The sequence below is a fragment of the Erythrolamprus reginae genome, chromosome 10 (assembly GCF_031021105.1).
Source record: "Erythrolamprus reginae isolate rEryReg1 chromosome 10, rEryReg1.hap1, whole genome shotgun sequence".
Classification (NCBI taxonomy): Eukaryota; Metazoa; Chordata; class Lepidosauria; order Squamata; family Dipsadidae; genus Erythrolamprus; species Erythrolamprus reginae.
Window position 1 is genome coordinate 41,674,299 of NC_091959.1, and position 26,573 is coordinate 41,700,871.

At 44.0% G+C, this 26,573-nt stretch overlaps 1 protein-coding gene across 1 annotated transcript in view; it reads right to left on the minus strand.

Moving 5' to 3' along the window:
• The window catches only part of UBE2L3 (ubiquitin conjugating enzyme E2 L3), a 40,669-nt gene extending 14,352 nt beyond the window's left edge, over positions 1-26,317 (minus strand). Inside the window, exons 1-2 of the mRNA XM_070761996.1 lie at positions 26,210-26,317; positions 20,103-20,234 (exon numbers count right to left, since the gene is read on the minus strand). Coding sequence (XP_070618097.1) covers positions 20,103-20,234; positions 26,210-26,317 — 240 coding nt within the window. The remainder of the gene's footprint in view (positions 1-20,102; positions 20,235-26,209) is intronic.
• Between the last annotated feature and the right edge of the window lie 256 nt (positions 26,318-26,573).

Genomic DNA, 26,573 nt, shown 5'->3' on the forward strand with positions numbered 1-26,573 from the left:
TAGGTCCCACAGAGTTGGCCTTCTCCGAGTCCCATCGACTAAACAATGCCGTCTGGCGGGACTTAGGGGAAGAGTCTTCTCTGTGGTGGCCCCTGCCCTCTGGAATCAACTCCCCCCTGAGTTTCAAATTGCCCCCACCCTCCTTGCCTTCCGAAAGATGTTGAAGACCCATCTATGCCGCCAAGCATGGGGGGGATTAATTTCTCCCCTCACTTTTCCTGACTCAACATATGAGATTGGTGTGATTGCTTCAGAATTGCTAGTTTTTAATAATAATGGGTTTTTAAAATATAGTTTATATTGGATTTGTATTCTATTGTATTTATTGTTGTTGTGAGCCGCTCCGAGTCCTCAGCGATGGGCGGCATACAAATCTAATATATTATTATTATTACTATTATTATTACTATTATTATTATTATTATTATTACTATTATTATTATTATTATTATTATTATTATTATTATTATTATTATTATGTCAATACAACACAGCAAACGAGATCACTAGGCTGGATTTCGTATTTCATCACCAGTTGGTCACTTCCCAAGCACCTAGGACTGCGTGATGTAGCGGCGAATTATGTTTGCCAATCCCAGTAAAGGGGCCTTTTGAAATTGACAGATGGAGATTTTATCAATTCCGATGGTTTTCAAATGTCCGCTGAGATCCTTTGGCACTGCGCCCAGCGTGCCAAGTAACACTGCGACCACTTTCACTGGCTTATGCTACAGTCGTTGCAGTTCTCGTATTTCACTAATTTCTCTAGCTGCTTCTCCTCAATTCTGCTGTCCCCTGGGATTGCGATGTCAATGATCCATTCTTCTTCTTCTTCTTCCTCTTCTTCTTCTTCTTCTTCCTCCTCCTCCTCCTCCTCATTATTATTATTATTATTATTATTATTCTGTAATTCTGCTTCGAGATTCGGTCAAGAACCTCAAATTGACGTGACCTGGTGAAACCATGAAGACCGGGTCAGAGTAGGAGTCACCCACAAAATCCATAGAGTGGCCGGTTATAATTAGCCGCGAATATTAAGCTTACTGCCAACAAAAATAGAAATCTCTGATGAAGGATTGGACCTGCAGTGTATAAATCTTTGCCTTGGTTTCATGGGTGTGCCACACACATTCAGCTGATGCAGCCGTTCGGCCGAGTAAATGTTTGACAATTTAGTTGCGCGGGCAAACACTCATAAACCAGCTTGCCGCTTCCTTGTCTCGGAGGCAGAAATCCAAAGGTAAATTAGAGCAACCGTCTTGAACCGCTCTCAAATGAAGAAGCAGGGGAGAAAAAAACAAGGAAAGAGACCTTAAAAACTCAAGTCACGAACTAGCTTGCCAATTCAGCAGGCAGGAATTTCCCAAGGAATTGGCGTCACTCCTGGTAGTATTAAAGAGGATGTCGTAATTGTGTGGCTAGGAAAGTTTTTGGAGTGTGTGTCACCCTTTGCTGCGGCTAATATCCAGCGTGCCGTACAGTACACTTCCTGTACAAGTTTACAGACAGGCCCAATGAGCTTTCTGAGATGAAAATGCCACAGAAAAGTCATCCATCACACGGCTCGTGTAAGAATCTGTGACTTTGGGTGGGGACAGTCCTCCCAGATTTACTATTGGTATGAGTGTTGTATCACATGGTATTTCCTGAGTCACTATGAGCACCCCAGACAGGTATTGACAATCAAATTCAGCAGTTAGGCAAATTATTAACAGGCCCAGAGGAAAAAATAATATCAAAAATTTATAAATACCAGCAAAGCCTTTGATACGGTTCCACATAAAGAGCTGATAGATAAATTAGTGAAGATTGGACTTAATCCCTGGATAGTTCAATGGATTTGCAGCTGGCTGAAGCGTAGACATCAGAGAGTTGTTGTTAATGGCGAGTATTCTGAGCAGAGACAGGTTACAAGCGGTGTGTCACAAGGGTCTGTCCTGGGTCCTATTCTTTTTAATATGTTTGTGAGTGACATAGGGGAAGGTTTGTTAGGGAAGGTTTGCCTATTTGACGATGACTCTAAAGTGTGCAATAGGGTTGATAGTCCTGGAGGCGTCTGTAATATGGTAAATGATTTAGCTTTACTAGATAAATGGTCAAAGCAATGGAAACTGCAGTTTAATGTTTCCAAATGTAAAATAATGCACTTGGGGAAAAGGAATCCTCAATCTAAGTATTGTATTGGCAGTTCTGTGTTAGCAAAAACTTCAGAAGAGAAGGATTTAGGGGTAGTGATTTCTGACAGTCTCAAAATGGGTGAACAGTGCAGTCAGGCAGTAGGGAAAGCAAGTAGGATGCTCGGCTGCATAGCTAGAGGTATAATAAGCAGGAAGAGGGAGATTATGATCCCGCTATGTAGAATGCTGGTGAGACCACATTTGGAATATTGTATTCAGTTCTGGAGACCTCACCTACAGAAAGATATTGACAAAATTGAACGGGTCCAAATACGGGCTACAAGAATGGTGGAAGGTCTTAAGTATAAAACGTATCAGGAAAGACTTCATGAACTCAATCTGTATAGTCCGGAGGACAGAAGGAAAAGGGGGGACATGATCGAAACATTTAAATATGTTAAAGGGTTAAATAAGGTCCAGAAGGGGTTTTTAATAGGAAAGTGAACACAAGAACAAGGGGACACAATCTGAAGTTAGTTGGGGGAAAGATCAAAAGCAATATGAGAAAATATTATTTTACTGAAAGAGTAGTAGATCCTTGGAACAAACTTCCAGCAGACGTGGTTGGTCAATCCACAGTAACTGAATTTAAACATGCCTGGGATAAACATATATCTATCCTAAGATAAAATACAGAAAATATTATAAGGGCAGACTAGATGGATCATGAGGTATTTTTTTGCCGTCAGTCTTCTATGTTTCTATCTAATAGAACAGTGTTTCCCAACCTTGGCAACTTGAAGATATTTGGACTTCAACTCCCAGAATTCTCCAGCCAGCATTCGCTGGCTGGGGAATTCTGGGAGTTGAAGTCCAAATATCTTCAAGTTGCCAAGATTGGGAAACACTGTAATAGAATATGAAAAGCATGAGGAAATAAAGGACCGATGATCGCCTGGGCGAAAAACATTGGCCGTAATATTCACCTGGCAGAATGGGAACAAATTTGGATGAGAAATACTAAAATGACTAAATCAATAATCTATAAAGAGAATCAATATAAAATGTTATACCGGTGTCACGTAGCACCGAAAAGATTGGCTCAGATATATCCAAATTATTATCAATTATGCTGGAAGTGCCAAAAAGAACAGGGCACCTTCTTCCATCAATGCCCCGAAGCGAAAAAACTATTATTATTATTATTATTATTATTATTATTATTATTATTATTATTATTATTATTATTAAGATTTGTATGCCGCCCCTCTCCGGAGACTCGGACGCAACTTAAAAAGTGGTTACAAGAAATAACCAATGTAGAAATTGAATGTACACCAGAGTTTTTTTGGGCTTTATTAGTAATTTGTATGAGAAAAATGTTAAGTATTTGATGTTGCACGTTATAACGGCCGCAAGAATAGTCTATGCAAAAAAATGGAAAAATCAGCAGATCCCCAGTGACGATACAGTGGTACCTTGTGATACGAACCCCTCATGATACGAACCCGGGGTTCGGAAAATTTTTACCTCTTCTTACGAACTTTTTTCGGCTTACGAACCCACCGCAGATCACAAAATGGTGCTCCACCGGGCGCCGCCGCCCAACTGTCACCTTTTAAAACAGCCAGGGGGCTTCTCGTCGTTCTCCCGAACCCGAACTTTTCGGGTTCGGGTTCAGGAGGCTGCCGAGAAGCGCCGCCGCCCGGCTGTAACCTTCTAAAACAGCCGGGGGGCTTCTCGGCGTTCTCCGGAACGCCGAACCCAGAAGTTCGGGTTCCGGAGGCCGCCGAGAAACGCCCCGGCTGTTTCAGAAGGTGACAGCCGGGCGGCGGTGCTTCTCGGCGGCCTTCCGAACCTGAACCTGAAAGGTTCAGGTTCGGGAGAACGCCGAGAAGTCCCCTGGCTGTTTTAAAAGGTGACAGCCGGGCGGCGGCACCCAGCGGAACACAATTTTGCGATTTTCCCCCCTTTGCACGCATTAATCGCTTTTACATTGTTTCCTATGGGAAACAATGTTTCGTCTTACGAACTTTTCGCCTTACGAACCTACTTCCGGAACCAATTAAGTTCGTACGACGAGGTTGGGAAAATTTATGAATGTGCAGAAATGGACCGTTTAACTATGAAACTGAACGATCAAAAGGACTCAGATTACTATGCTATTTGGATGGACTGGTACAATTGGGTACAAAAAAGAAACGCAAATCAACAAGAAGTGATAGAATGTCATAAATGTACAAATGTAAAAATAAACAATATATCAATGTACTGTAATAATAATAATAATAATTTATTAGATTTGTATGGCGCCCCTCTTCGAAGACTCCTGAATGGATACCTGAAAGTATTAGATAGTATTATGTAAATATTAAAAAATTAATAAAAATATTTTTTTAAAAAGAAACTGAAATGAAAAAACCACAGAAAACTCATCCATCACAAGGCTCGTGTGAGAATCTGTGATCTTGGGTGGGGAGAGTCCTCCCAGATTTGGTATGAGTCTTATATGGGTCACACGATACCTCTGAGTCACTCTGAGCACCCCACTCGGTTCTTCCCACTCATGTAATCGGGAATAAACCAGAGTCATGCCAGATTCTACCCTTTCGGGATGGTAAATCCAACAACCGTGAGCCAACTTCAAACCCTGGGTGGGATCTCTGGCTTGTTAAGGAAACTCTGCCCTTTCTAGTTCAATTTCTAAGGACTGAAGCCATAAGCGCCTACTATTTTTAAAACATTATTATTACTATTTTATTATCATCAAATTTATTTTCCACCCATCTCGCAGTTCGGAAACAACTCTGAACAGCTAATTATGATTTAATTAATGCTGTAAGGTGCCCAGAGTAGTAGGTAGATAGATAGATAGATAGATAGATAGATAGATAGATAGATAGATAGATAGATAGATAGATACAGATGATAGATATTGAGATTGGTAACATGGATGGGATAGATAGATAGATAGATAGATAGATAGATAGATAGATAGATAGATAGATAGATAGATAGATAGATAGATAGATACTGTAGATGGATGGATAGATGATAGATAGATACAGATGATAGATATTGAGATTGGTAACATGGATGGAATAGATAGATAGATAGATAGATAGATAGATAGATAGATAGATAGATAGATAGATAGACAGACAGACAGACAGACAGAAAGAAAGACAGATAGATAGATTAGATAGATACAGATGATAGATATTGAGATTGGTAACATGGATGGAATAGATAGATAGATAGATAGAAGATAGATAGAAGATAGATAGATGATAGATAGATAGAAGATAGATAGATAGATAGAAGATAGATGATAGATAGAAAGATAGATAGATGATAGATAGATAGAAGATAGATAGATAGATAGATAGATGATAGAAGATAGATAGATAGACAGACAGACAGACAGACAGACAGACAGGGTGGGTGTATGGATGGATGGATGGATGGATGGATAAATAGAGATAGACAGACAAACAAATAGATGTGGGTGGATGGATGGACGGACAGAAGACAGACAGACAGATATGGTGGAAGGATGGATGGATAGATGAGAGAGAGACAGACAGGTAGACAGACTTCATGAGTTCACCTAACAAGGCTTATTCAACAAACCATAGGTTTAAAGTTACAACAATGCTAAGCCAAAACTAAACAGTGCCAGCGGTATGCCAACGGTCATCAGGTCTGTATTTTCTTGCCATCAAACTGCTAAGTTCTACATTAGGGTCTATTTTTAGAAGAGGACAAAAAGGAGGTGTTCAGATCCGGGCAAATGGACTCAACTTCTCCTGGACAAGGTTACCTTTCTCTTTGGGTCACTTCTGAATTCAGGCTGAAATGCCATTCCCTATTCGAATACGGCTGAACAATTAAGAGCAGTTAATCAGCTCCACTCATTGCTGAAAATATCAGGAGTGGCCAGAGTTCTGGAGTTATCACAAGCGGGAAGAGAGAGATTGTGAACCCGCTGTATAGAGCGCTAGTAAGACCACATCTGGAATACTATGTCCAGAGATTGATCAAATTGAACAGATCCAAAAACCGGCTACCAAAATGGTGGAACTTATCGGGAAAAACGTCATGAACTCAACCTGTATAGTCTGGAGGACAGAAGGGAAAGGGGGGGACGTGATGGAAACATTTAAATATGTTAAAGGGTTAAAATAAGGTTCAGGAGGGAAGTGTTTTTAATAGGAAAGTGAACACAAGAACAAGGGGGCACAATCTGAGGTTAGTTGGGGGAAAGATCAGAAGCAACGTGAGAAAATATTATTTGACAGAAAGAGTAGATGCTTGGAACAAACTTCCAGCAGACGTGGTTGGTAAATTTAAACATGACTGGGATAAACATTTATCCATCCTAAGATAAAATTGTCAACTAAACAATGTCAGTTGGCGGGCCCCAGGGGAAGAGCCTTCTCTGTGGCAGCCCCGACTCTCTGGAACCAGTTCCCCACAGAGATTAGAACTGCCCCTACCCTCCTTGCCTTTTGTAAACTCCTCAAAACCCACCTTTGTCGTCAGGCATGGGGGAATTGAGATATCTCCCCCGGGGCCTATATAATTTATGTATGGTATGTTTGTAGGTATGTCTGCTTAAAAATGGGGTTTTCTTAACTACTTTAAATTTTAAATTGTAAATTATTAGATTTGTTATGAATTGTTTTATTATGTTGTGAGCCGCCCCGAGTCTATGGAAAGGGGCGGCATACAAATCTAATAAATAAATAAAATAAATAAATAAAATACAGGAAATAGTATGAGGGCAGACTAGATGGACCAGGAGGTCTTCTTCTGCCGTCAATCTTTCTATGTTTCTATGCTAGTTACCTTAATTTTTGGCTCAATTGTAGTCATTAAGTCGTGGACTACCACCTGTACGGCCCCTTGGTTCTCTCATTAATTTCTAACATTTAAACAGGCCGTGAGAATTTTAGGGAACAGCAGTTAAAATACAACATGAATGACCTCACTACCAGGTAACGTCAATGTCCTATCTCCAGTGTTCTTGTTAGGAAAATTAAATAAGCGCAATGTTCAGGAAACATTTACTGAACTGTCTAAAAGTCATCCTGCTGAGAAGGATGCTGTTCTCGTTTGGAATGCTTTTACAGATTTCGACCCTCCGTTTCAGTACGGAAAGTCTTTCTTTCTTTCTTTCTTTCTTTCTTTCTTTCTTTCCTGCCGGCGTGTCTCAACCGCCCGTAATTACAGGGTAATTAGTCCAGGAAGACACACCCCACACGATAAAAGGAAAAGCCAAAAGTTTTTATCAACAGAAAAACAGAAACAGCTTCCTTTTTAAATGTCAAAGGGATTTTCTGGTACACAAAAGGCACAGGTTAAATGCAGTCCAATTGCTCACCCAATAACTGCGAAATTGAGTCCAATTCTAAAGTCCAGAGAGTCCACACACACAATCCTGAAGAGCAAAAACCACGATCTTGACAAAACAATGAATCAGATAAACTGCCATGAGGCTAAAACAGCAGGCTGCACTTTTATCTGTAGCACTAATTACAGCAGCCCCACCCAACCACAGGTGGCCTCATTTTCTCTTGTAATAATCCTTCAGTTGTTGTCTCCTATGCATCACTCTACGCATGCGTGGATGTGTCATTAATTCTTGTTCAGAATCCAGGGATGATACAAATGATTGATCTCCTCCTGGGCTGTCTGCCAAACTCCCCTCTTCCCTGTCACCCACACTTCCTTGGTCAGAGGAGACTTCGTTGGCAGATTCTACTGGGAGCAAAACAGGCCTGCGGCATGTGGATGTCTCCCCCACATCCACCGCCAAATTCCTTGCGGCAGGAGCTGGGCCAGAGCTAACCACAACACTTTCTTTCTTTCTTTCTCTCTTTCTTCAATTTACCATTGATTTAAATCACAATTTAAATCTATCTATGTTTCCTTCCTTCCTTCCTTCCTTCCTTCCTTCCTTCCTTCCTTCCTTCCTTCTTCCCTCCCTCCCTTAAATTTATATGCCGCCCAACTCCCAAAGGACTCCAGACGGCTTAACAACAGAATAAAATATTAAAACATCTTAAGCATTAAAACAATTTAAAACCTATATATATATATATAAATAATTCCATGGCCGTATCTCACCGATTACCACTGCAAGATCAAAAGCCCCAAGCCAGGTCTTAAAGCTTTTTGAATTTAGTTTAAATCACTAGTAAATAGGCTTGATTTAACTCGATTTAAATCATAATCTTTAAAAAGGAACTGTCATCTCATCCTCTGCCCCGGTGTTGACTCATTTGACGGTCCCAATATTGCAGAATATACAGTCTCGTGCTATATAACTAAGCTCCATTTCATGCTGAACAAATGAAATTATTCATGTATCTTAAGAAGAAAACTATCTTTAGATAGATTTTTACTCCAAAAGCATTTTATTAAAATGGATTTGATTTTTAAAACCCCCGATTTTATTTTATTCCGATTTAAAATTTTAAAAAATCTGATTTTTTTAAAAGATCAGGTTTTTAAATTTTAAATCAGAATTTTTTAAAATTTAACTTGGAATTAGAAACATAGAAGATTGACGGCAGAAAAAGACCCCATGGTCCATTTAGTCTGCCCTTATACTATTTCCTGTATTTTATCTTAGAATGGATATACAGTGATCCCTCGAGTTTCGCAATCTTGATCTTCGCGAAACGCTATATCGCGATTTTTCCACCCGATGACGTCACTCTCTTCCTTCCTTTCTCACCTTTCTTTCTCTCTCTCTTTCTCTATCTTGCTTCTTCCTCTCTCACACTCTCTTCCTCCCTCTCTCGTCTCTTTCTTTACTTCTCTCTCTTTCTCTATCTCTCCCCCTCTTGCTGGCGGGCGGCGGAGCGGGGGCATCAGCGAGGAGCCGGGGTTTCCCCTTTGCGTGGGCGGCTGGGAAACCCCGATCTTCGTCTGCTCGCTGCTGCTGCGCCGAGCAGATCAGCTGCTGGGCGGCCGAAGGAACCTTCCCTGGGTCTTCCCGGCCGCCCACGCAAAGGGGAAACCCCGGCTCCTCGCTGATGCCCGCCGCTCGCCCGCCCGCCAGCAAGAGGGGGAAGATCCAGGGAAGGTTCCTTCGGCCGCCCAGCAGCTGATCTGCTCGGTAGCGCAGCAGCAGCGAGGAGCCGAATCGGGGTTTCCCCTTTGCGTGGGCGGCGGGGAACGCAAACTCCACCATCTACGCATGTGCGGCCATAGAAAAAAAGGGCGCGCATGCGCAGATGGTGTTTTTACTTCCGCAACCCTACATCGCGAAAAATCGATTATCGCGAGGGGTCTTGGAACGGAACCCTCGCGATAATAGAGGGATCACTGTATGTTTATCCCAGGCATCTTTAAATTCAGTTTCTGTGGAATTTATTTATTTATCTATTTGTTTGTTTGTTTGATTTTTATGCCGCCCTTCTCTTTAGACTCAGGGCGGCTTACAACATGTTAGCAATAGCACTTTTTTAACACAGCTAGGCTATTGCCCCACAATCCGGGTCCTCATTTTACCCACCTCGGAAGGATGGAAGGCTGAGTCAACCTTGAGCCGGGGATGAGATTTGAACCGCTGACCTTCAGATCTACAGTCAGCTTCAGTGGCCTGCAGTACAGCACTCTACCTGCTGTGCCACCCCGGCCCAACCACGTCTGCTGGAAGTTTGTTCCAAGGATCTACTACTCTTTCAGTAAAATAATATTTTCTCATGTTGCTTTTGATCTTTCCCCCAACTAATTCCATTAATGTACATTAATAATTATTGGTGTGGATAAAAATCAATGATTAAAAAAAAAATCATCGATTTTTATCCACACTGATTTTTTAAAAAAATATTATCTATTTTATCTCCACCAATTCCTGGTGACTTAACCACAATATTTAGGCTTAGGTATTCTGGAGCCTCATATCTGCAAGGCTGAAGATTCTGCAATTCCGGTCTAAAGGAAGTTGGCTTTTAATAACCAGGTTTAGTAAGCTCTACTTTATAATTAATTCTGTCCCCCAGAATTTACAGAGTGAGATCAAAATCACCCATAAGAATAATTATTGCAGATCGTACTTCTTCTTTTTTTAAAAAAACATAAATATTTCAAGTTGAGCACATAATTAAACAAGGAATCGGGGTTAACATTCTCACTCTGGATCTACTGGGTAATTCTGGCTGGTAACTTTCTACCAGCCCATCTGCTATCTTATAGTGTTATACAGTGATACCTCGTCTTACAAACCCCTCGTCATACAAACTTTTCGAGATGCAAACCCAGGGTTTAAGATTTTTTTTGCCTCTTCTTCCAAACTATTTTCACCTTACAAACCCAAGCCGCCGCCACTGGGATGCCCCGCCTCCGGACTTCTGTTCCCAGTGAAGCGCCCGTTTTTGCACTGCTGGGATTCCCCTGAGGCTCCCCTCCATGGGAAACCCCACCTCCTTTTCGCGATGCTGCAATTTCGCTGAGGCTCCCCTCGCTGGGAAACCCCACCTCTGGACTTCCGTTGCCAGCGAAGCACCCGTTTTTGCGCTTCTAGGATTCCCCTGCTGGAATTCCCCTGCAGCATCACAAAAACACGGAAGTCCGGAGGTGGGGTTTCCCATGGAGGGGAGCCTCAGGAGAACCCCAGCAGTGCAAACATGGGCGCTTCGGCTTGCAAAAGGGGTGAGTTTTGGGCTTGTACGTATTAACCGCTTTTCCATTGATTCCTATGGGAAACGTTGTTTCGTCTTACAAACATTTCACCTTACAAACCTCGTCCCAGAACCAAGTAAGTTCGTAAGACGACGTATCACTGTAATTGTGAGGTTAAAACGATGAGTAATAATGCCGCTGCGAATGCCTAACAGGAAACGTGACTTATTAATGTAATAAAATAAATAAACCTCCATATGTAAATGAACATGCGGTGATGGGGGAAAGGATAAACTGCAGAATTAACATTCTCAATGCATCTGAACTTTGTGACGTGAACCCAAACTTTTATAGTAAACCTTCCTCTTTTTTTTTGTGACATTTAAAAAATAAAACCCGTCGCAAGTAATAACACAAGCCAGATCTGATTTAAAATCAGCTGCTATAAAGCAAGCTAAAAATTCAGAAACTTTTCTGAGGTTCTGATCGTCCTGTCAACTCTGCCTGGGATTAATATTAACGTAAGGCAGGCTTGAATTACAGAACTAATGAGCAAACCAGCCGTTTAATATCCTGCGCTATTTAAGGGCACGGAGATGAAAGGGGTTTTATTCGACAATTCAAGGGTATTATTAAATCAGCAATTGCAACCCAAAGAGAAGGGCAGAGAGGAACATTTCTTCGCTTAGCTCACGGAATTTTTAATATTCATTCTCGTTTTCGGTTAGGTAAACAACACCCTTTGTTTGTGTTAGCAAAAAATATAAAATGATATGAATAAGTGAGAGAACACAAGCCCAGTGCAAAATGTATTACACTAACATCCAAAACCTAGTTAATCAATATGGGGGACGCTATTTATGTGATAGGACTACAGGTTATTGGGGGTCCAATATCCTCAATAGGGCCGCCTGGTGCACCAGTTGCGGCCCTATTTGGACAGGGAGTCACTGCTCACAGTCGCTCATGCCCTCATCACCTCGAGGTTCGATTACTGCAACACTCTCTACATGGGGCTACCTTTGAAAAGTGTTCGGAAACTTCAGATCGTGCAGAATGCGGCTGCGAGAGCCATCATGGGGCTTCCAAGATTCGCCCAAGTTTCAGCAACACTCAGCGGCCTGCACTGGCTGCCGATCGGTTTCCGGTCACAATTCAAAGTGTTGGTAATGACCTTTAAAGCCCTACATGGCATTGGGCCAGAATACATCCGGAACCGCCTTCTACCGCACGAATCCCAGCGGCCGATAAGATCCCACAGAGTTGGCCTTCTCCGGGTCCCGTCGACCAAACAATGTCGTTTGGCGGACCCCGGGGAAGAGCCTTCTCTGTGGCGGCCCCAGCCCTCTGGAACCAACTCCCCCCAGAGATTAGAACGGCCCCCACCCTCCTTGTCTTTCGCAAATTACTTAAGACCCACGTTTGTTGCCAGGCATGGGGGAGTTAAGTTATCCTTTCCCCCTAGGCTATTACAAGTTATGCATGGTATGTTTGTGTGTATGCTTGGTTTTTTATAATAAGGGTTTTTTAGTTGTTTTTATTAATTGGATTGTTCATGTTGTTTTACCACTGTTGTTAGCCGCCCCGAGTCTGCGGAGAGGGGTGGCATACAAATCCAATAAATAAATAAATAATAATAATAATAATAATAACAACAACAACGAAAACAACAACCACCGTATTTTTGGAGTATAAGACGCACCTTAGTTGTTGGGGAGGAAAATAAGGAAAAGAATCCGCTTACCAGATATTCATCTGGCTAGCGTCCTTAGTCCGGTCAGTTTCAGCATATTATTTTATCCCCTGGTTAGGGTTTTTTTAAAAAACCTTATTTAGAGACAGTAACAATGAAAGAACTCGCAAGCCAGTAAGAGCTGGGAACCTTGTTAGAAACTGGTTAGGGCGGGAAAGAAAAATTCTGAGCAAGTAGAACAATGAAAAAAAAAAAACCTGCAAAGACTTAGGGCTTGGAAAACATTATTTGCAGAGAATAACAATGAAAGACCTTGCAAACTGGTAAGAGCTGGAAAAATCGTTAGCCCCTGGTTAGAGCTGTAAAGAAACATTCGGAGAAAGTAGAACAATAAAAAAAAACCTACAAAGACAGGGTTTGGAAAACATAATTCACAGAGAGTAACAGTGAAAGAGCTTGCAAGCGAGTAAGAGCTGGGAACATCATTAGCACCTGGTTAGGGCTGGAAAGAAACTTACTTGGAGCAAGTTAGAGCAATGAAAAACACTCTGTAAAGACTTAGGGCTTGGAAAACATTCTTCGCAGACAGTAACCATGAAAGAACCTGCAAGGTAAGAGCTGGGAAGATTGTTAGCACCTGTTGTGGTTAACTCTGGCCCAGCTCCTGCCCCAAGGACTGTGGACGTGGGGGAAACATCCACATGGTGCAGGCCTGTTTTGCCCCCCCCCCCCGGTGGAATCTGATGATGAAGGCTCCTCTGACCAAGAAGACATGAGTGACAGGGAGGAGGAGTGTGGCAGACAGCTCAGAAGGAGATCAATTATCTAGCTCCTCCTTGGATTCGGAACAAGAGTTAATGATACGGCCACGCATGTGGAGAGCGATGCATAGGCAACAACAACTGAGAGATTATTATCAAAGAAAATGAGGCCACCTGTGGTTGGGTGGGGCTGTGGTAATTAGTGAGGCTGCTATAAATAGCAGCCTGTGGGTTTGGCCATGGTGGAGGATTATCTGATCGTTGTGTTTCCTGACTGCTTTACTGACTTCGACCTTTTGTGTGCTGATTTTTCCCCACTTTGAAACTAAACCAGAGCAAAGTGTTTTACTTTGTGAAAGAAGAAGGACTGTGAATTGCCTCACAGCTGCAAGCTAAGTATCACACAACTGATAAGGGACTTGTACAAATGACCAGTTTGTTTGGAGACGAGTGCTCTTTGCTATACCAAAAGAGGGCTTAGTTTAAGTGAATTTTCATTATAAAGAACATTGTTTTGAATTTTCAAACGTGTGTGTGTCTGAAATTTGTACCTGTGAATTTTCGGGAGGAGTCTATCAGAGAGCCTGACAGAACAGCACCTAGTTAGGGCTGGGGGGAAAAAGCTTCGGAAAAAGCTCCATTCAGATTATAAAATGCACCTGAATTTTCAGTTTCTTTTAGGGAGGACAAAGGTGCATCTTATACTCTGAAAAATACGGCAATTTAAGTAAACAATGTTTGGTTCATTTACGCATCCGTTATCCCACCTTTATTCTTTTTTAAAAATAACTCAAGGCAGCAAACATATCCTACGAACATACTTTCCTCCTATTTTTCAGCACAACCACCCTGTGAAGTGGATTGTTTGAGAGAAAGTGAATGGGCCAATGTCACCTAGTTTTTATGCCTTAAGGCTGGACTAGAATTCAGTGCCTCCTAGTTTCTAGCCTGCTGCCTTAATCACTGGACCAGAAGAAGGCAACCCATGGCTCTGGAGCCACATGTGGCTCTTTCTTCTCTCGGCTGTGGCTGTTATGAAACCAGGTTGCAAAGCCTTGGTCTCTTCAGCCTTGAAAGACGGCGTTGAAGAGGCGACTTGATCGAAGTGTATAAAATCCTGCATGGGATAGAAAAGGGGATAGAGGAAAATTCTTTTCTCTATCACACAATACTAGGACGAGGGGGCCCTCCCTAAAGCTCATAGGTAAGAAAGTGAGGACAAATAAAGGGAAATATTTCTTCACCTAGAGGGTCATTGGTTTACGGAATTCCCTTCCAGAAGAGGCCGTGACAGCTGTCAGCCTGGATAGTTTCAAGGCAGGATTAGACAGATTCACAGGTGAGTATCATAGGTGGTTATTGAAACGGATGTCCAAGTGCCGCCTCTATGTTGATTGAGGCAGGCAAGGTTCCCTTGGGTAACATTTGTTGGGGGTCAAGGGAAAAGAAAGGTTTTGCCTTCCCCTTCTGCTCAAGATCCCCATGGACAATTGGTGGGCCACTGTGTGACACAGAATGCTGAACTCGATGGGCTTTGGCCTGATTCAGCATGGCTCTTCTTAGGTTCTTAGTCTAAATGTGCAAGTGAACGGAGGGTTAAAAACAGAATTTAAGGAAATTACTACTTTTAACTGCAAGGATATGACTTTGATATATGAGTGCCTAAGCAAGCAATTATAATAAAGCACAAAGTACATGACAAAATTAATAATATGGACTATTATTTATAAAATCTGATTTTTCCCTTCTCCAAGTTTACCGAAACACCAACCCAGACTACTCTGCAGGTGGAAGAATGTGGGAGAAATGTTTAATTTCAGGCAGGATTTGTGGAGAATTATATCCAATTAGTGACATCATTACGTAAAGTCCAAGTATTTCTTGAATTCTTCTAATTAAATCTTGTGCATGGAGTTTTAAAATGTTAAGAGGTTTATCCCAAATTTATAATCGTATGTAAAACTATATACAGTGATACCTCATCTTACAAACGCCTCGGTATACAAACTTTTCGAGATACAAACCCGGGGTTTAAGATTTTTTTGCCTCTTCTTACAAACTATTTTCACCTTACAAACCCACCGCCCCGCCTCCGGGCTTCCATTGCCACTGAAGCGCCCGTTTTTGCACTGCTGGGATTGCGATGCTGGGATTTCCCTGAGGCTCCCCTCCATGGAAAACCCCACCTCTGGACTTCCGTGTTTTTGTGATGTTGCAGGGGAATCCCAGCAGCGCAAAAACGGGCACTTCTCTGGCAACGGAAGTCCGGAGGTGGGGTTTCCCAGCGAGGGGAGCCTCAGTGAAATCGCATCATCGCAAAAACACAGAGGTCCGGAGGTGGGGTTTCAAGGACTTCTGTGTTTTTGCGCTGCTGGGATTCCCCTAATGCTCCCTTCTCTGGGAAACCCCACCTCCGGACTTCCGTTGCCAGCGAAGCACTCGTTTTTGTGATGCTGGGATTCCCCTGCAGCACTGCAAAAACACAGAAGTCCATAGGTGGGGTTTCCCATGGAGGGCACCCTCAGGGGAATCCCAGCAGCGCAAAAATGGACGCTTCGGCTGGCAAAAGGGTTGAGTTTTGGGCTTGCACGCATTAATCGCTTTTCCATTGATTCCTATGGGAAACATTGTTTCGTCTTACAAACTTTTCACCTTAAGAACCTCGTCCCGGAACCAATTAAGTTTGTAAGACAAGGTATCACTGTATAAGGAAAAGAACGACAGATTTAAACCTCCTAAGGCAAAAAGCTGAATAGAAGTGTAGTAGACAACTTCACATCTGTGCTGTTATGACGCAACGTTGGCAAAAGCTTTACCTGAACATTTAAACAAAAAACACAACTCCTATTTAACGGCAAGGAATATACCGTAAAAGATCTGTTCCATGAGAAACTTCCAATCTAGATATTTTTAAGGAACAAAATTATTTTTTAAGGAACAAAGTTCGCAACGCAGCAATGGTCTAGTTGCAAAGTATCTTCCCATTTCCCAAGCCTCACATGCAAGGCAGGCTGAAGTTAGAAAGTGAAAATAAAATAGACCGCCTACTATAAAAAGAATGAAAACGAAACTGCATCTCAAACCCATTTATGTGAATGCCAAAAGCACGTTTCTTACTCCCTTCTGACACTGCCATAGTTTATGCTCTTACAGTGTTACCTGGAAATAAACCGCACTGGATTATTTGACACGAACGTGGATGGATTTTAACGCGTGTAAACTCCGTTCCACCTTCCGTCTATACGACTTGTCGTTTATTCCCTGCCAGCTTATTAGATTTTTAAGATCCAAATGGGTCTTTGTTGCCTTTATTCTGCCAAACCTGTTCTTAGGGATGTTGCACTTTACATAATCCCGGAAGTTAATAAATCCAATCCTTTTACATTGTCTTCCTGTGGCTGAACAAAGCTACTTCAGGGACCCAAAAGCTTTATTTAGGATGAGCACATTAATTAAAGGAACAAAGACCAGACCAACCCATCTCACCTGCAAACTTAAGTTTGCACAACCGCATTCAGCAGGTCAGTTAAGGCTACATTCCCACAATCGTACATAGTATGGATATGTGTGTATGTGATATAACAAAGTGTTCGTTATGACCTATAAAGCCCCTCATGGCACCGGACCAGATTATCTCAGGGACCGCCTTCTGCTGCACGAATCCCAGCGACCAGTTAGGTCCCACAGAGTTGGCCTTCTCTGTGTCCCATCAACTAAAGAATGTCGCTTGGCGGGACCCAGGGGAAGAGCCTTCTCTGTGGCGGCCACGGCCCTCTGGAACCAACTCCCCCCAAAGATTAGAATTGCCCCCACCCTCCTTGCCTTTCGCAAGCTGCTAAAAACCCACCTCTGCCGTCAGGCATGGGGGAATTGAGACCCTCTTCCCCCTAGGCCTTTACAATTCTATGCATGGTATGTATGTATGTATGCTTGGTTTTTTATATTAATGGGTTTTTTAATTGTTTCTATCATCAAACTACTATTGTACACTGCTTTATTGTTGCTGTTAGCCGCCCTGAGTCTCCGGAGAGGGGCAGCATACAAATCCAATAAATAAATAAATAAATGAATAAATAAATAAATAAAGCATATTGTGTGAAGCAGACAATTTGTTTATGATGTAATTCTCTTTACTACTGGATACTAGAAAAAAAATTGTTTAAATTTAAGAAAAGCTTTTGAGGGCCTGAGGATGTTCTTTAAGCTTGTTTTCTTGTAGACGTTTCATTACCCAGCTAGGTAGCATCATCAGTGGTAAAAGAGAGTGGGGTTGGAATGTGACGGTGGAGACCTTGATACTCTCTGATATTTGTTGTTTTCTTGCCAACATTTCATTACCCACCTAGGTAACCTCATCAGCACTAGTAGAGTTTGCTCTCCGTTTACATTCTAGTGAAGTGTCAGCATTGACGAGACGGAAGATAAACTGAGAGCAAACCCCACTCCTTGCTAACACTGATAATGTTAGCTAGTTTGGTAATGAAACGTCTGCAAGATGATCACCAAGCCGACAGAGCACCAAGGACCACCCTATTTCAGCTAGAAATATAATTTTTTTGTGGTTGGTTGAGCAATTCCCTTTTCTTTGGGGTTAAACCAGCCCCCTGCCCCCAAAAAGCACACGCCCATCACCCAGCTTCGGTAGAGTGCCAGTGCCAACCACAGGATCAATAAAGGAGAATATTTGTAGCTCATTTGAAAGGGGGGTCCTTGGTGCTCTCCGAGCTTGGTGGTTTTCTTGCTGTCCTTTCATTACCATTTCAAAATTTTCACCAGAAATTATATTTATTTAGTTTGGGTCATGAAACGCCTGCCCCGGCTGAGACAGCGCTGTCCTCTTTTGGCTTTTCTCTTCTTTTGCTCCGCAACTCTTACTTCTTTCCAGCCCTGATGATGTTATCTAGTTGGGTCATGAAACGTTGGGAAGAAAACCCACTTGGGTCAGAGTGCGCCATGGACCCCATAGTTGCTTTCATCTCCACCTCCTCCTCTCCACAAACCTCCTTCCCTCCTAGCCCTGATGATGCTACCTAGCTGGGCGATGAAACGTTGGGGAGTAAATCACCCAGCTCAGAGAAGCACCAAGTCCTCAGCCTAAAGGATCTCCTGGTGGTTCCCCTTTCCCCAGCTCAACCAAGTCCTCAAACATAAAGGATCTCCTGGTGGTTCCCTTTTCTTCAACTCAGAGAGAAGTAAGTCCTCAACCAAGAGGATCTGCTGGTGGGGTTTTTTTCCCCAGCTCAGAGAGAACCAAGTCCTCAACCTAAAGGATCTCCTGGTGGGTCCCTTTCCCGCAGCTCAACCAAGTCCTTAACTTAAAGGATCTCCTGGTGGTTCCTTCTTGCCCAGTTCAACCCTTAACCTAGAGGATATCCTGGTGGTTCCCTTTTCCCCAGCTCAGAGAGACCCAAGGCCTCAACTAAGAGGATCTCCTGGTAGTCCCCTTTTCCCCAGCTCAACCAAACCCTCAACCTAAACGATCTCCTGGTAGTCCCTATTCCCCAACTCTGAGAGACCCAAGTCCTCCACCTAGAGCAGAGGTAGGCAAAGTTGGCTCTTCTACGGCAGTGTTTTTCAACCAGTGTGCCGTGGCACACTAGTGTGCCGTGAGACATGGTCAGGTGTGCCACGAAGCTCAGAGAGAAAGAAAGCAAGAGAGAGAAAGAGAGAGAGAGAGAGAACAATAGAAAGAGAGAGAGAGAGAGCAAGAGAAAGAAAGCAAGAGAGAGAAAGAGGGAGGGAAGGAGAGAGAGAAAGACAGAGGGAGGTAGGGAGGGAGAGAGAAAGAGCAAAAAAGAGGAAGGAAGGAAGAAAAAGAAAGGGATGGAGAAAGAGTGAGAGAAAGAGGGAGGGAGAAAGAAATAGAGCGAAGGGGAGGAAGAGAGAGAGATAATATTTTTGTCCAAACTTTTTAGCCCCCCTTCTCCCCCCCCATGTGCCCCAGGGTTTTGTAAATGTAAAAAATGTGCTGCGACTCAAAAAAGGTTGAAAATCACTGTTCTACGGTATGACTTGTGGACTTCAACTCCCAGAATTCCTGAGCCAAACATACTAGTTCAGGAATTCTGGGAATGGAAGTCCACATGTCATAGAAGAGCCAACTTTGCCTACCCCTGACCTAGAGGATCTCCTGGTAGTCCCCTTTCCCCCAGCTCAACCAAGCCCTCAACCTAAAGGATCTCCTGGTGGTTTCCCTTGGTCCTCCACCAAGAGCATCTCCTAGTGGTACCCTTTCCCCCAAAGAAAGGAAATCCCCCACCCCACCTTCTCTTCTCTCTTGCTAGGGCCCATAGAAAGCCTTTTGGGCTAGCGAATATTGGGGAGGGGGGAGAGAGAAGAAAGCAGCCGGGCTGAGCCTCCCCTACGATCCCCCCACCTGGCCCAAAGCCGCTTTCGTAACGTCAGGAGGCGCCGCCGCCCATCCGAAGACGCGGGGAGGGGGGGGGGGAAGAGGAGGGGGGGCAGGAGGGGGGAGACGCCCCTCCCTGCCTGTCTTTTTTCTCCTCCCGCCCCATTTTAATCCCCCCTCCTCCTTGAGGGGGGGCTTCCCCCTCCGCTTTGCTTAGTCACCCAGCGGGACCCCCCCCCCCCGTTGAGGAAGCGGGAGCCCCCCCCCAATGCCCCCCCGCCATTGACGCCGCGCGTGCGCGCGAGGAGCTTCCGCGCGCCCGCGGCCTCCTCGCCTCCTCCTCCCCCCCCCCCCGCCCGCCCCGCTTCAGGCACCGGCGGAAGCGCGTCCCCGGCAGCCCGGCGCGTCCCCCCCCGGCGGCCCACTGGTCCCGAAGGCGAAGCTCCAGAGCCCCGGCCTCCCTCTCGGGCCCTCCGTCCAGCCCCGCGCGCGCCCCGTCTCTCCCGCCCGGCGCCGGCCCTGCCGGCCTCAGCCTGGGATGTTACCTTCATCAGCCTCCTGCTGGCCGCCATCTTGGATCTGCTGCCGCTGCCCCACAATGCATGGCGCGCGGCCGCGGCGCTTCCTGGAAAGGCCGGGCGGAGGAGCGGGCGGGCGGGCGCGAGAAACGTGGGTTGCTGGGCCCGAGGGAGGGGGGGGGGCTGAGTTCGGCTGGTGGGGCGGGCGGGGAAGAAGAAAAAGTGAGGAGAGGAAGAAGAAGAAAGGAGGAGAGGAAGAAAAAGAAGGCGGCGGAGGAGAGGAAGAAGAAGAAAGGAGAAGTGAGGAGGTGAGCAGGAGGAAGAAGGAGAGAGGAGAGGAAGAAGAACAAAGGAGGAGGAGAGCAGCAGGAAGAATAGAGGAGAGGAAGAAGAAGAAAAGAGGACAGGAAGAAGGGGAAGGTGGAAGAGGAGAGCAGGAGGAGGAGGAGAGGAAGATGGAGAAGAGCAGGAGGAAGAAAGGAGGAGAGGAAGAAGAAGGAGAAGAAGAAAGAGGAAGGTGGAGGATGAGAGCAGGAGGAAGAAAAGAGAGGAAGAAGGAGAAGAAGAAAGGAGAGGAAGAGGAAGGTGGAGGAGAAGAGCAGGAGGAAGAAAGAGAAGAAGAAAGGAGAGGAAGAGGAAGATGGAGAACAGCAGGAGGAAGAAAAGAGGTGAGGAAGAAGGAGAAGAAGAAAGGAGAGGAAGAGGAAGATGGAGGAGAAGAGCAGGAGGAAGAAAAGAGGAGAGGAAGAAGGAGAAGAAGAAAGGAGAGGAAGAGGAAGATGGCGGAGAAGAGCAGGAGGAAGAAGAAGACAGGAGAGGAAGAAGAAGGAGAAGAAGAAAGGAGAGGAAGAGGAGGAGAGGAGGAGGAAGTAGAAGAAGAGAGAAGAAAAGGAGGAGGAAAGGAAAGGAGGAAGGAGAGTGTGAAGGTGGAGAAGAACAAAGTGAAGCTGAAGATGGAAGAGATGAAGGAAGGGAAGACTGGAGACAATGAAGATGAGATGAGGGTGAAGAAGCGAGTGAGAAGAAGATGGAAGTGAATAAAAGGATGGAGGAAAACTGAGGATGGAGAAGTGAGGATGAAGATTAAACAGGAAGAAAGGGCGAAGGGTGGGGAGACTGGAGACCGATGAAGGTGAGATGAGGGCGAAGGAGCAAGTGAGAAGAAGAGGATGGGAAAAAGATCGTGGAGAAGAGGAACAAAGTCTTGATGGGGAAGAAGAAGGATGGGATGGAGAATGGGAAGAATGTGATAGCTATTATGGTTTATGTACGTCTATTAGGTTGTGTGATTGTTTTTCTTTTTATAATAAAGGTTTTTAATTGTTTTTAACATTAGATTTGTACATGGTGTATTGTTGTGAGCCGCTCCGAGTCCTCTGAGAGGGGCGGCATACAAATCGAATATATTATTATTATTATTATTATTATTATTATTATTATTATTAAGTAGTAATAGTAGAAGAAGAGGAGGAGGAGGAGGAGATGACAGTAGAGGACCAAGTAAAGGTGCTGAGGAGGAACAAAGTCGAGGACTAGAAGGGAAAATAAGAAGAAAAAGAAGAAAACATGATGGTGAAGGAGCAAATGAGAAGAGGATAAAAAAGGAAGAAGTCTATGAAGATGGAGAAGAGGAAGAAGAGGAACAAAGTGATTGGGGAAGAAGGAAGAAAGGGATGAAGGCTGGGAGGTATGTAGAAATGGAAAGGAAGGAGCAAATGGAGAAAGAAGGAGGGAGATGGAGAAGAGGAGGAAGTGGAAGAAGAGTAATAAAGTGGTGGCGAAGAAGAAGGAAGAGGAGGAAAGAGAGGGGAAGTCGGAGAAGGGAGGTGGAGAAGAGAAAGGAAATATGGTGTTGGTATGTCTCGGTATAGCTAGGCTATGAGACCTTTGACATACACTGAGCAGAGAATTTTAACAGAGTGTGGATGTGTGGCAAAGCCAAAGAAAAAAGAAACAGACTTAGTTATGCTTAATAAGTACTATTTACATATATACAAAACAGAAACAATCCATAACAAGCACTAAGCCATACAATATAAAGCATCATTGAGGGAAGGAGTACTGGCGCCCTCTTATGGCGAACCAGCCCAAAATATTTAGAGTGATAGTACAAGAGACTACAATAGGTAGTTTACAATGGCAAACCCTAACAACCATGTACCTTGTACTAACAGATGGGATGGAAAGATGTGGAAACGATGAAAAGGGCGGGATGTAGAAAGGAGGAAGACTGAAGATGAAGAAGATGAACAAAGAAAAGAGGAAGAAAAGGATGTGAAGAATGTGGAGATGAATAATAATAATAATAATAATAATAATAATAATTTATTAGATTTGTATGCCGCCCCTCTCCGCAGACTCGGAATAAGAAGATGATGGTGAAGGATCAAGTGAGGAGATGGGTGAACAGTGGTCGGGCGGTAGGAAAAGCAAGTAGGATACTTGGCTGCATAGCTAGAGATGTAACAAGCAGGAAGAGGGAGATTGTGATGCCGCTGTATAGAGTGCTGGTGAGACCACATCTGGAATACTATGTCCAGTTCTGGAGATCTCACCTACAAAAAGATATTTATAAAATTGAACGAGTCCAAAGACGGGCTACAAGAATGGTGGAAGGTCTTAAGCATAAAACATATCAGGAAAGACTTCATGAACTCAATCTGTATAGTCTGGAGGAAAAGGGGGGACACATTTAAATATGTTAAAGGGTTAAATAAGGTTCAGGAGGGAAGTGTTTTTAATAGGAAAGTGAACACAAGAACAAGGGGGCACAATCTGAAGTTAGTTGGGAGAAAGATCAAAAGCAACATGATGGTTATTGTCAGTCGGGTGATGGACACATGCACTGTGCACTGTTTTATGTAACCTTATGTGCAAAACCAATAAAATGTTTTTTTTTTAAAAAGCAACATGAGAAAATATTATTTTACTGAAAGAGTAGTAGGTGCTTGGAACAAACTTCCAGCAGATGTGGTTGGTAAATCCACAGTGACTGAATTTAAACATGCCTGGGATAAACATATACCCACCCTAAGATAAAATACAGGAAATAGTAAAAAGGCAGACTAGATGGACCATGAGGTCTTTTTCTGCCATCAATCTATGTTTCTATGAGAACAAAAATACGGAGAACTATGGTGATGGAGAAGAGACGGAAGAAAGTGAACTAGCGGAACAAAGTCTTGACACTGGAGAAAAAATGATAAGAAGTGCAAAATAGAAGAGAAGGAAGGAAGGGATGAAGAAAAAGAGGAAGAACCTGAGGACAATGAAAAGGAATAACATAGGGAATGAAGAAGAAAAAAAGAAGAATGTGAAATTATTGATTCAATTATTCCTCCATTATTTTAAAAGATAATTTTGTTTTGCAGTCTTCTGGCGCCTGTTTCCTGTTGGCCTTCTGGGTGTAAGAGATGTGGATTTGATTTGATGCCCTCACCGGGTTATATCTCCAATTAATTTAAACATATTTTTAAAAACTGCATTTGATTAAGTTGGAAAACCAAAGCCCCCAAAAGCAAACCTATTCTCTCCTTTGCATTGTGGACTGATTCTCCCCACCCATCCATCCTCTGTTTTTTAATAATAAATCTTACAATATGGTGTTTTTATTGTTCTCGATGGCTTTGGAGGTAAACAAAGATATAAACACATCAGCACATTCCTAAGGGTCCTTTCGTTGGTTGATAAAAGCTTCGTTTGTTTTGATTCTGATGTGTATTTTCTCAACCGCCTGCTTTTAGAAGCTTAAAAATACGACGTCGTGTATTGATAGGCGAGTGGTAGGCGAAAATGACATCAGCGTTTTCATAGCAGCCGGTATAAGATTTTAAAGCCATTAATAATCCATGTAACCTATTTTGCAGACGAGCTTAAATTAGCCAGTGAAGCAAAAAATAACGGATGGGTTTTTGATTATTCAAGATGCTTTTCCAGGCACAAAGCTGCCTGGCATTCTTTCTGGAGCGGAACGGCAGGGTATAAATGAAATAAATAAATTAAAAATTTGACATCAAAAATCAAACAGGCGCAGGCTGGCGGCAGCAGTAACGTTGACAAATTTGATGATGCAATGTCGTTTGGGGAAGCGCCTTGCAAGCCAACTTTGGATCCCCGTATGGAGACAAACCCTGATTTTTTTATTTTATTTTATTTGATTTGTATTTATTTATTTATTGGATTTGTATGCCGCCCCTCTCCGTAGACTCGGGGCGGCTAACAACAATAATAAAAACAGAATGTAAATCCAATACTACAACAACTATAAAACCCTTATTTTAAAACCAATCATACCTACAAACATACCGTGCATAAATTGTAAAGGCCTAGGGGGAAAGAGTATCTCAGTTCCCCCATGCCTGATGGCAGAGGTTACGAAAGGCGAGGAGGGTGGGGGCAATTCTAATCTCCGGGGGGAGTTGGTTCCAGAGGGCCGGGGCCACCACAGAGAAGGCTCTTCCCCTGGGCCCCGCCAAATGACATTGTTTAGTTGACAGGACCCGGAGAAGGCCCACTCTGTGGGACCTAACTGGTCGCTGGGATTTGTGCAGCAAAAGGCAGTGCCATGGGGGGCTTTATAGGTCATAACCAACACTTTGAATTGTGAGCGGAAACTGATTGGCAACCAATGCAGACTGTGGAGTGTTGGTGTTACATGGGCATTTTTGGGAAAGCCCATGATTGCTCTAGCAGCTGCATTCTGCACGATCTGAAGTTTCCGAACACTTTTCAAAGGTAGCCCCTTATTGTTTACCTTTAGCTTGTCTGATAACTAACCACAGGTATGAAGTGTGCAGAAAGTCCTCAATGGCCACAATTGAAAACAGAATTTCTGTTTTGTTTTATTTTATTTATTCAATTTTTTAACGCCACCCTTCTCCTTAGACTCAGGGCGGCTTACAACATGTTAGCAATAGCACTTTTTAGCAGAGCCAGCATATTGCCCCCACAATCCGGGCCCTCATTTTACCCACCTCGGAAGGATGGAAGGCTGAGTCAACCTTGAGATTTGAACTGCTGACCTACAGATCTACAGTCAGCTTCAGTGGCCTGCAATACAGCACTCTACCTGCTGCGCCACCTGGGCTCATTTCTGTTGCTAAGCAACAGGTTGCTGAGTCATGCCCAACTATAGGACAGTGATGGCGAATGTTTTTTTGTAAGGTGCCAAAAGGGCACATGGACACACAATAGCGCGCGTGCGTGCTCATACCCATAATGCAATGCCCTCCCCCATCTGTGCATGCACACACACACAAACACACCCGTATAGCTCTCTCTGTGCATGCACACAGGCCTCACTGAAGTCTCCGGTCTTCCGGTAGACCAGAGGTCTCAAACCCAGGCCACTTTAAGACTTGTGGACTTCAACCCCCAGAATTCCTCAGCCAGCTTTGCTGAGGTGAAGTGTTGAGCTTTGCTGGCTGTGGAATTCTGGGAGTTGAAGTCCACAAGTCTTAAAGTGGCCCAGGTTTGAGAACCCTGCGGTAGGCCCACTGGGCTACTTTTCGCCTTCCGCAGGCTTCAAGAAAGCTGAAAGTCTGTGGAGGGTGAATAACATCCCAATGGGCCAACTGTGAGTTCGTTTATGCACTTTTGGTTGGCCTGTTGGGCGGTTTTTCACACCCATAAGCTTCCGGAGGCTTTCCTGAAGCCTAGGGAAGGCAAAAACAGCCTCCCCTTCCTTTTGGAAGGCCAAAAATTATTTATTATTGTTATTGTTATTATTGTTATTATTATTTATTGGATTTGTATGCCGCCCCTCTCCACAGACTCGGGGCGGCTAACAACAGCAGTAAAACAGTACAACAAAATCCAATACTAAAAAACAGTTAAAAACCCATTATATAAAAACCAATCATACATACAAACATACCATACATAAATTGTGAAGGCCTAGGGGGGAAGTGTATCTTAGTTCCCCCATGCCTGGCGGCAGAGGTGGGTTTTAAGCAGCTTACGAAAGGCAAGGAGGGTGGGGGCAATTCTAATCTCTGGGGGGAGTTGGTTCCAGAGGGTCGGGGCTGCCACAGAAAAAGCTCTTCCTCTGGGTCCCGCCAAGCGACATTGTTTGGTTGATGGGACCCGGAGAAGACCCACTCTGTGGGACCTAACTGGTTGCTGGGATTGTTTACCTTTAGCTTGTCTGATAAACGGGTCGCTGGGATTCGTGCAGCAGAAGGCGGTCCCTGAGGTAATCTGGCCCGGTGGACCAGCGTGGACAGGCACACTGGAGCTGCCATAGGGCCTTGCCTCACATGCCCTCAGATATGGCTCTGTGTGCCACCTGTGGCACATGTATTGTAGATTCGCCATCATGGGTATAGGACAGTGATGGCGAACCTTTTTTCCCTTGGGTGCTGAAAGAGCGTGTGTGTGCCGGTGTCTGGAGGCTGTTGGGGTCTGGATGGGTGTCAACAGACTCAAACTCAACCCAGACAAGACGGAGTGGCTGTGGGTCTTGCCTCCCAAGGACAACTCCATCTGTCCGTCCATTAC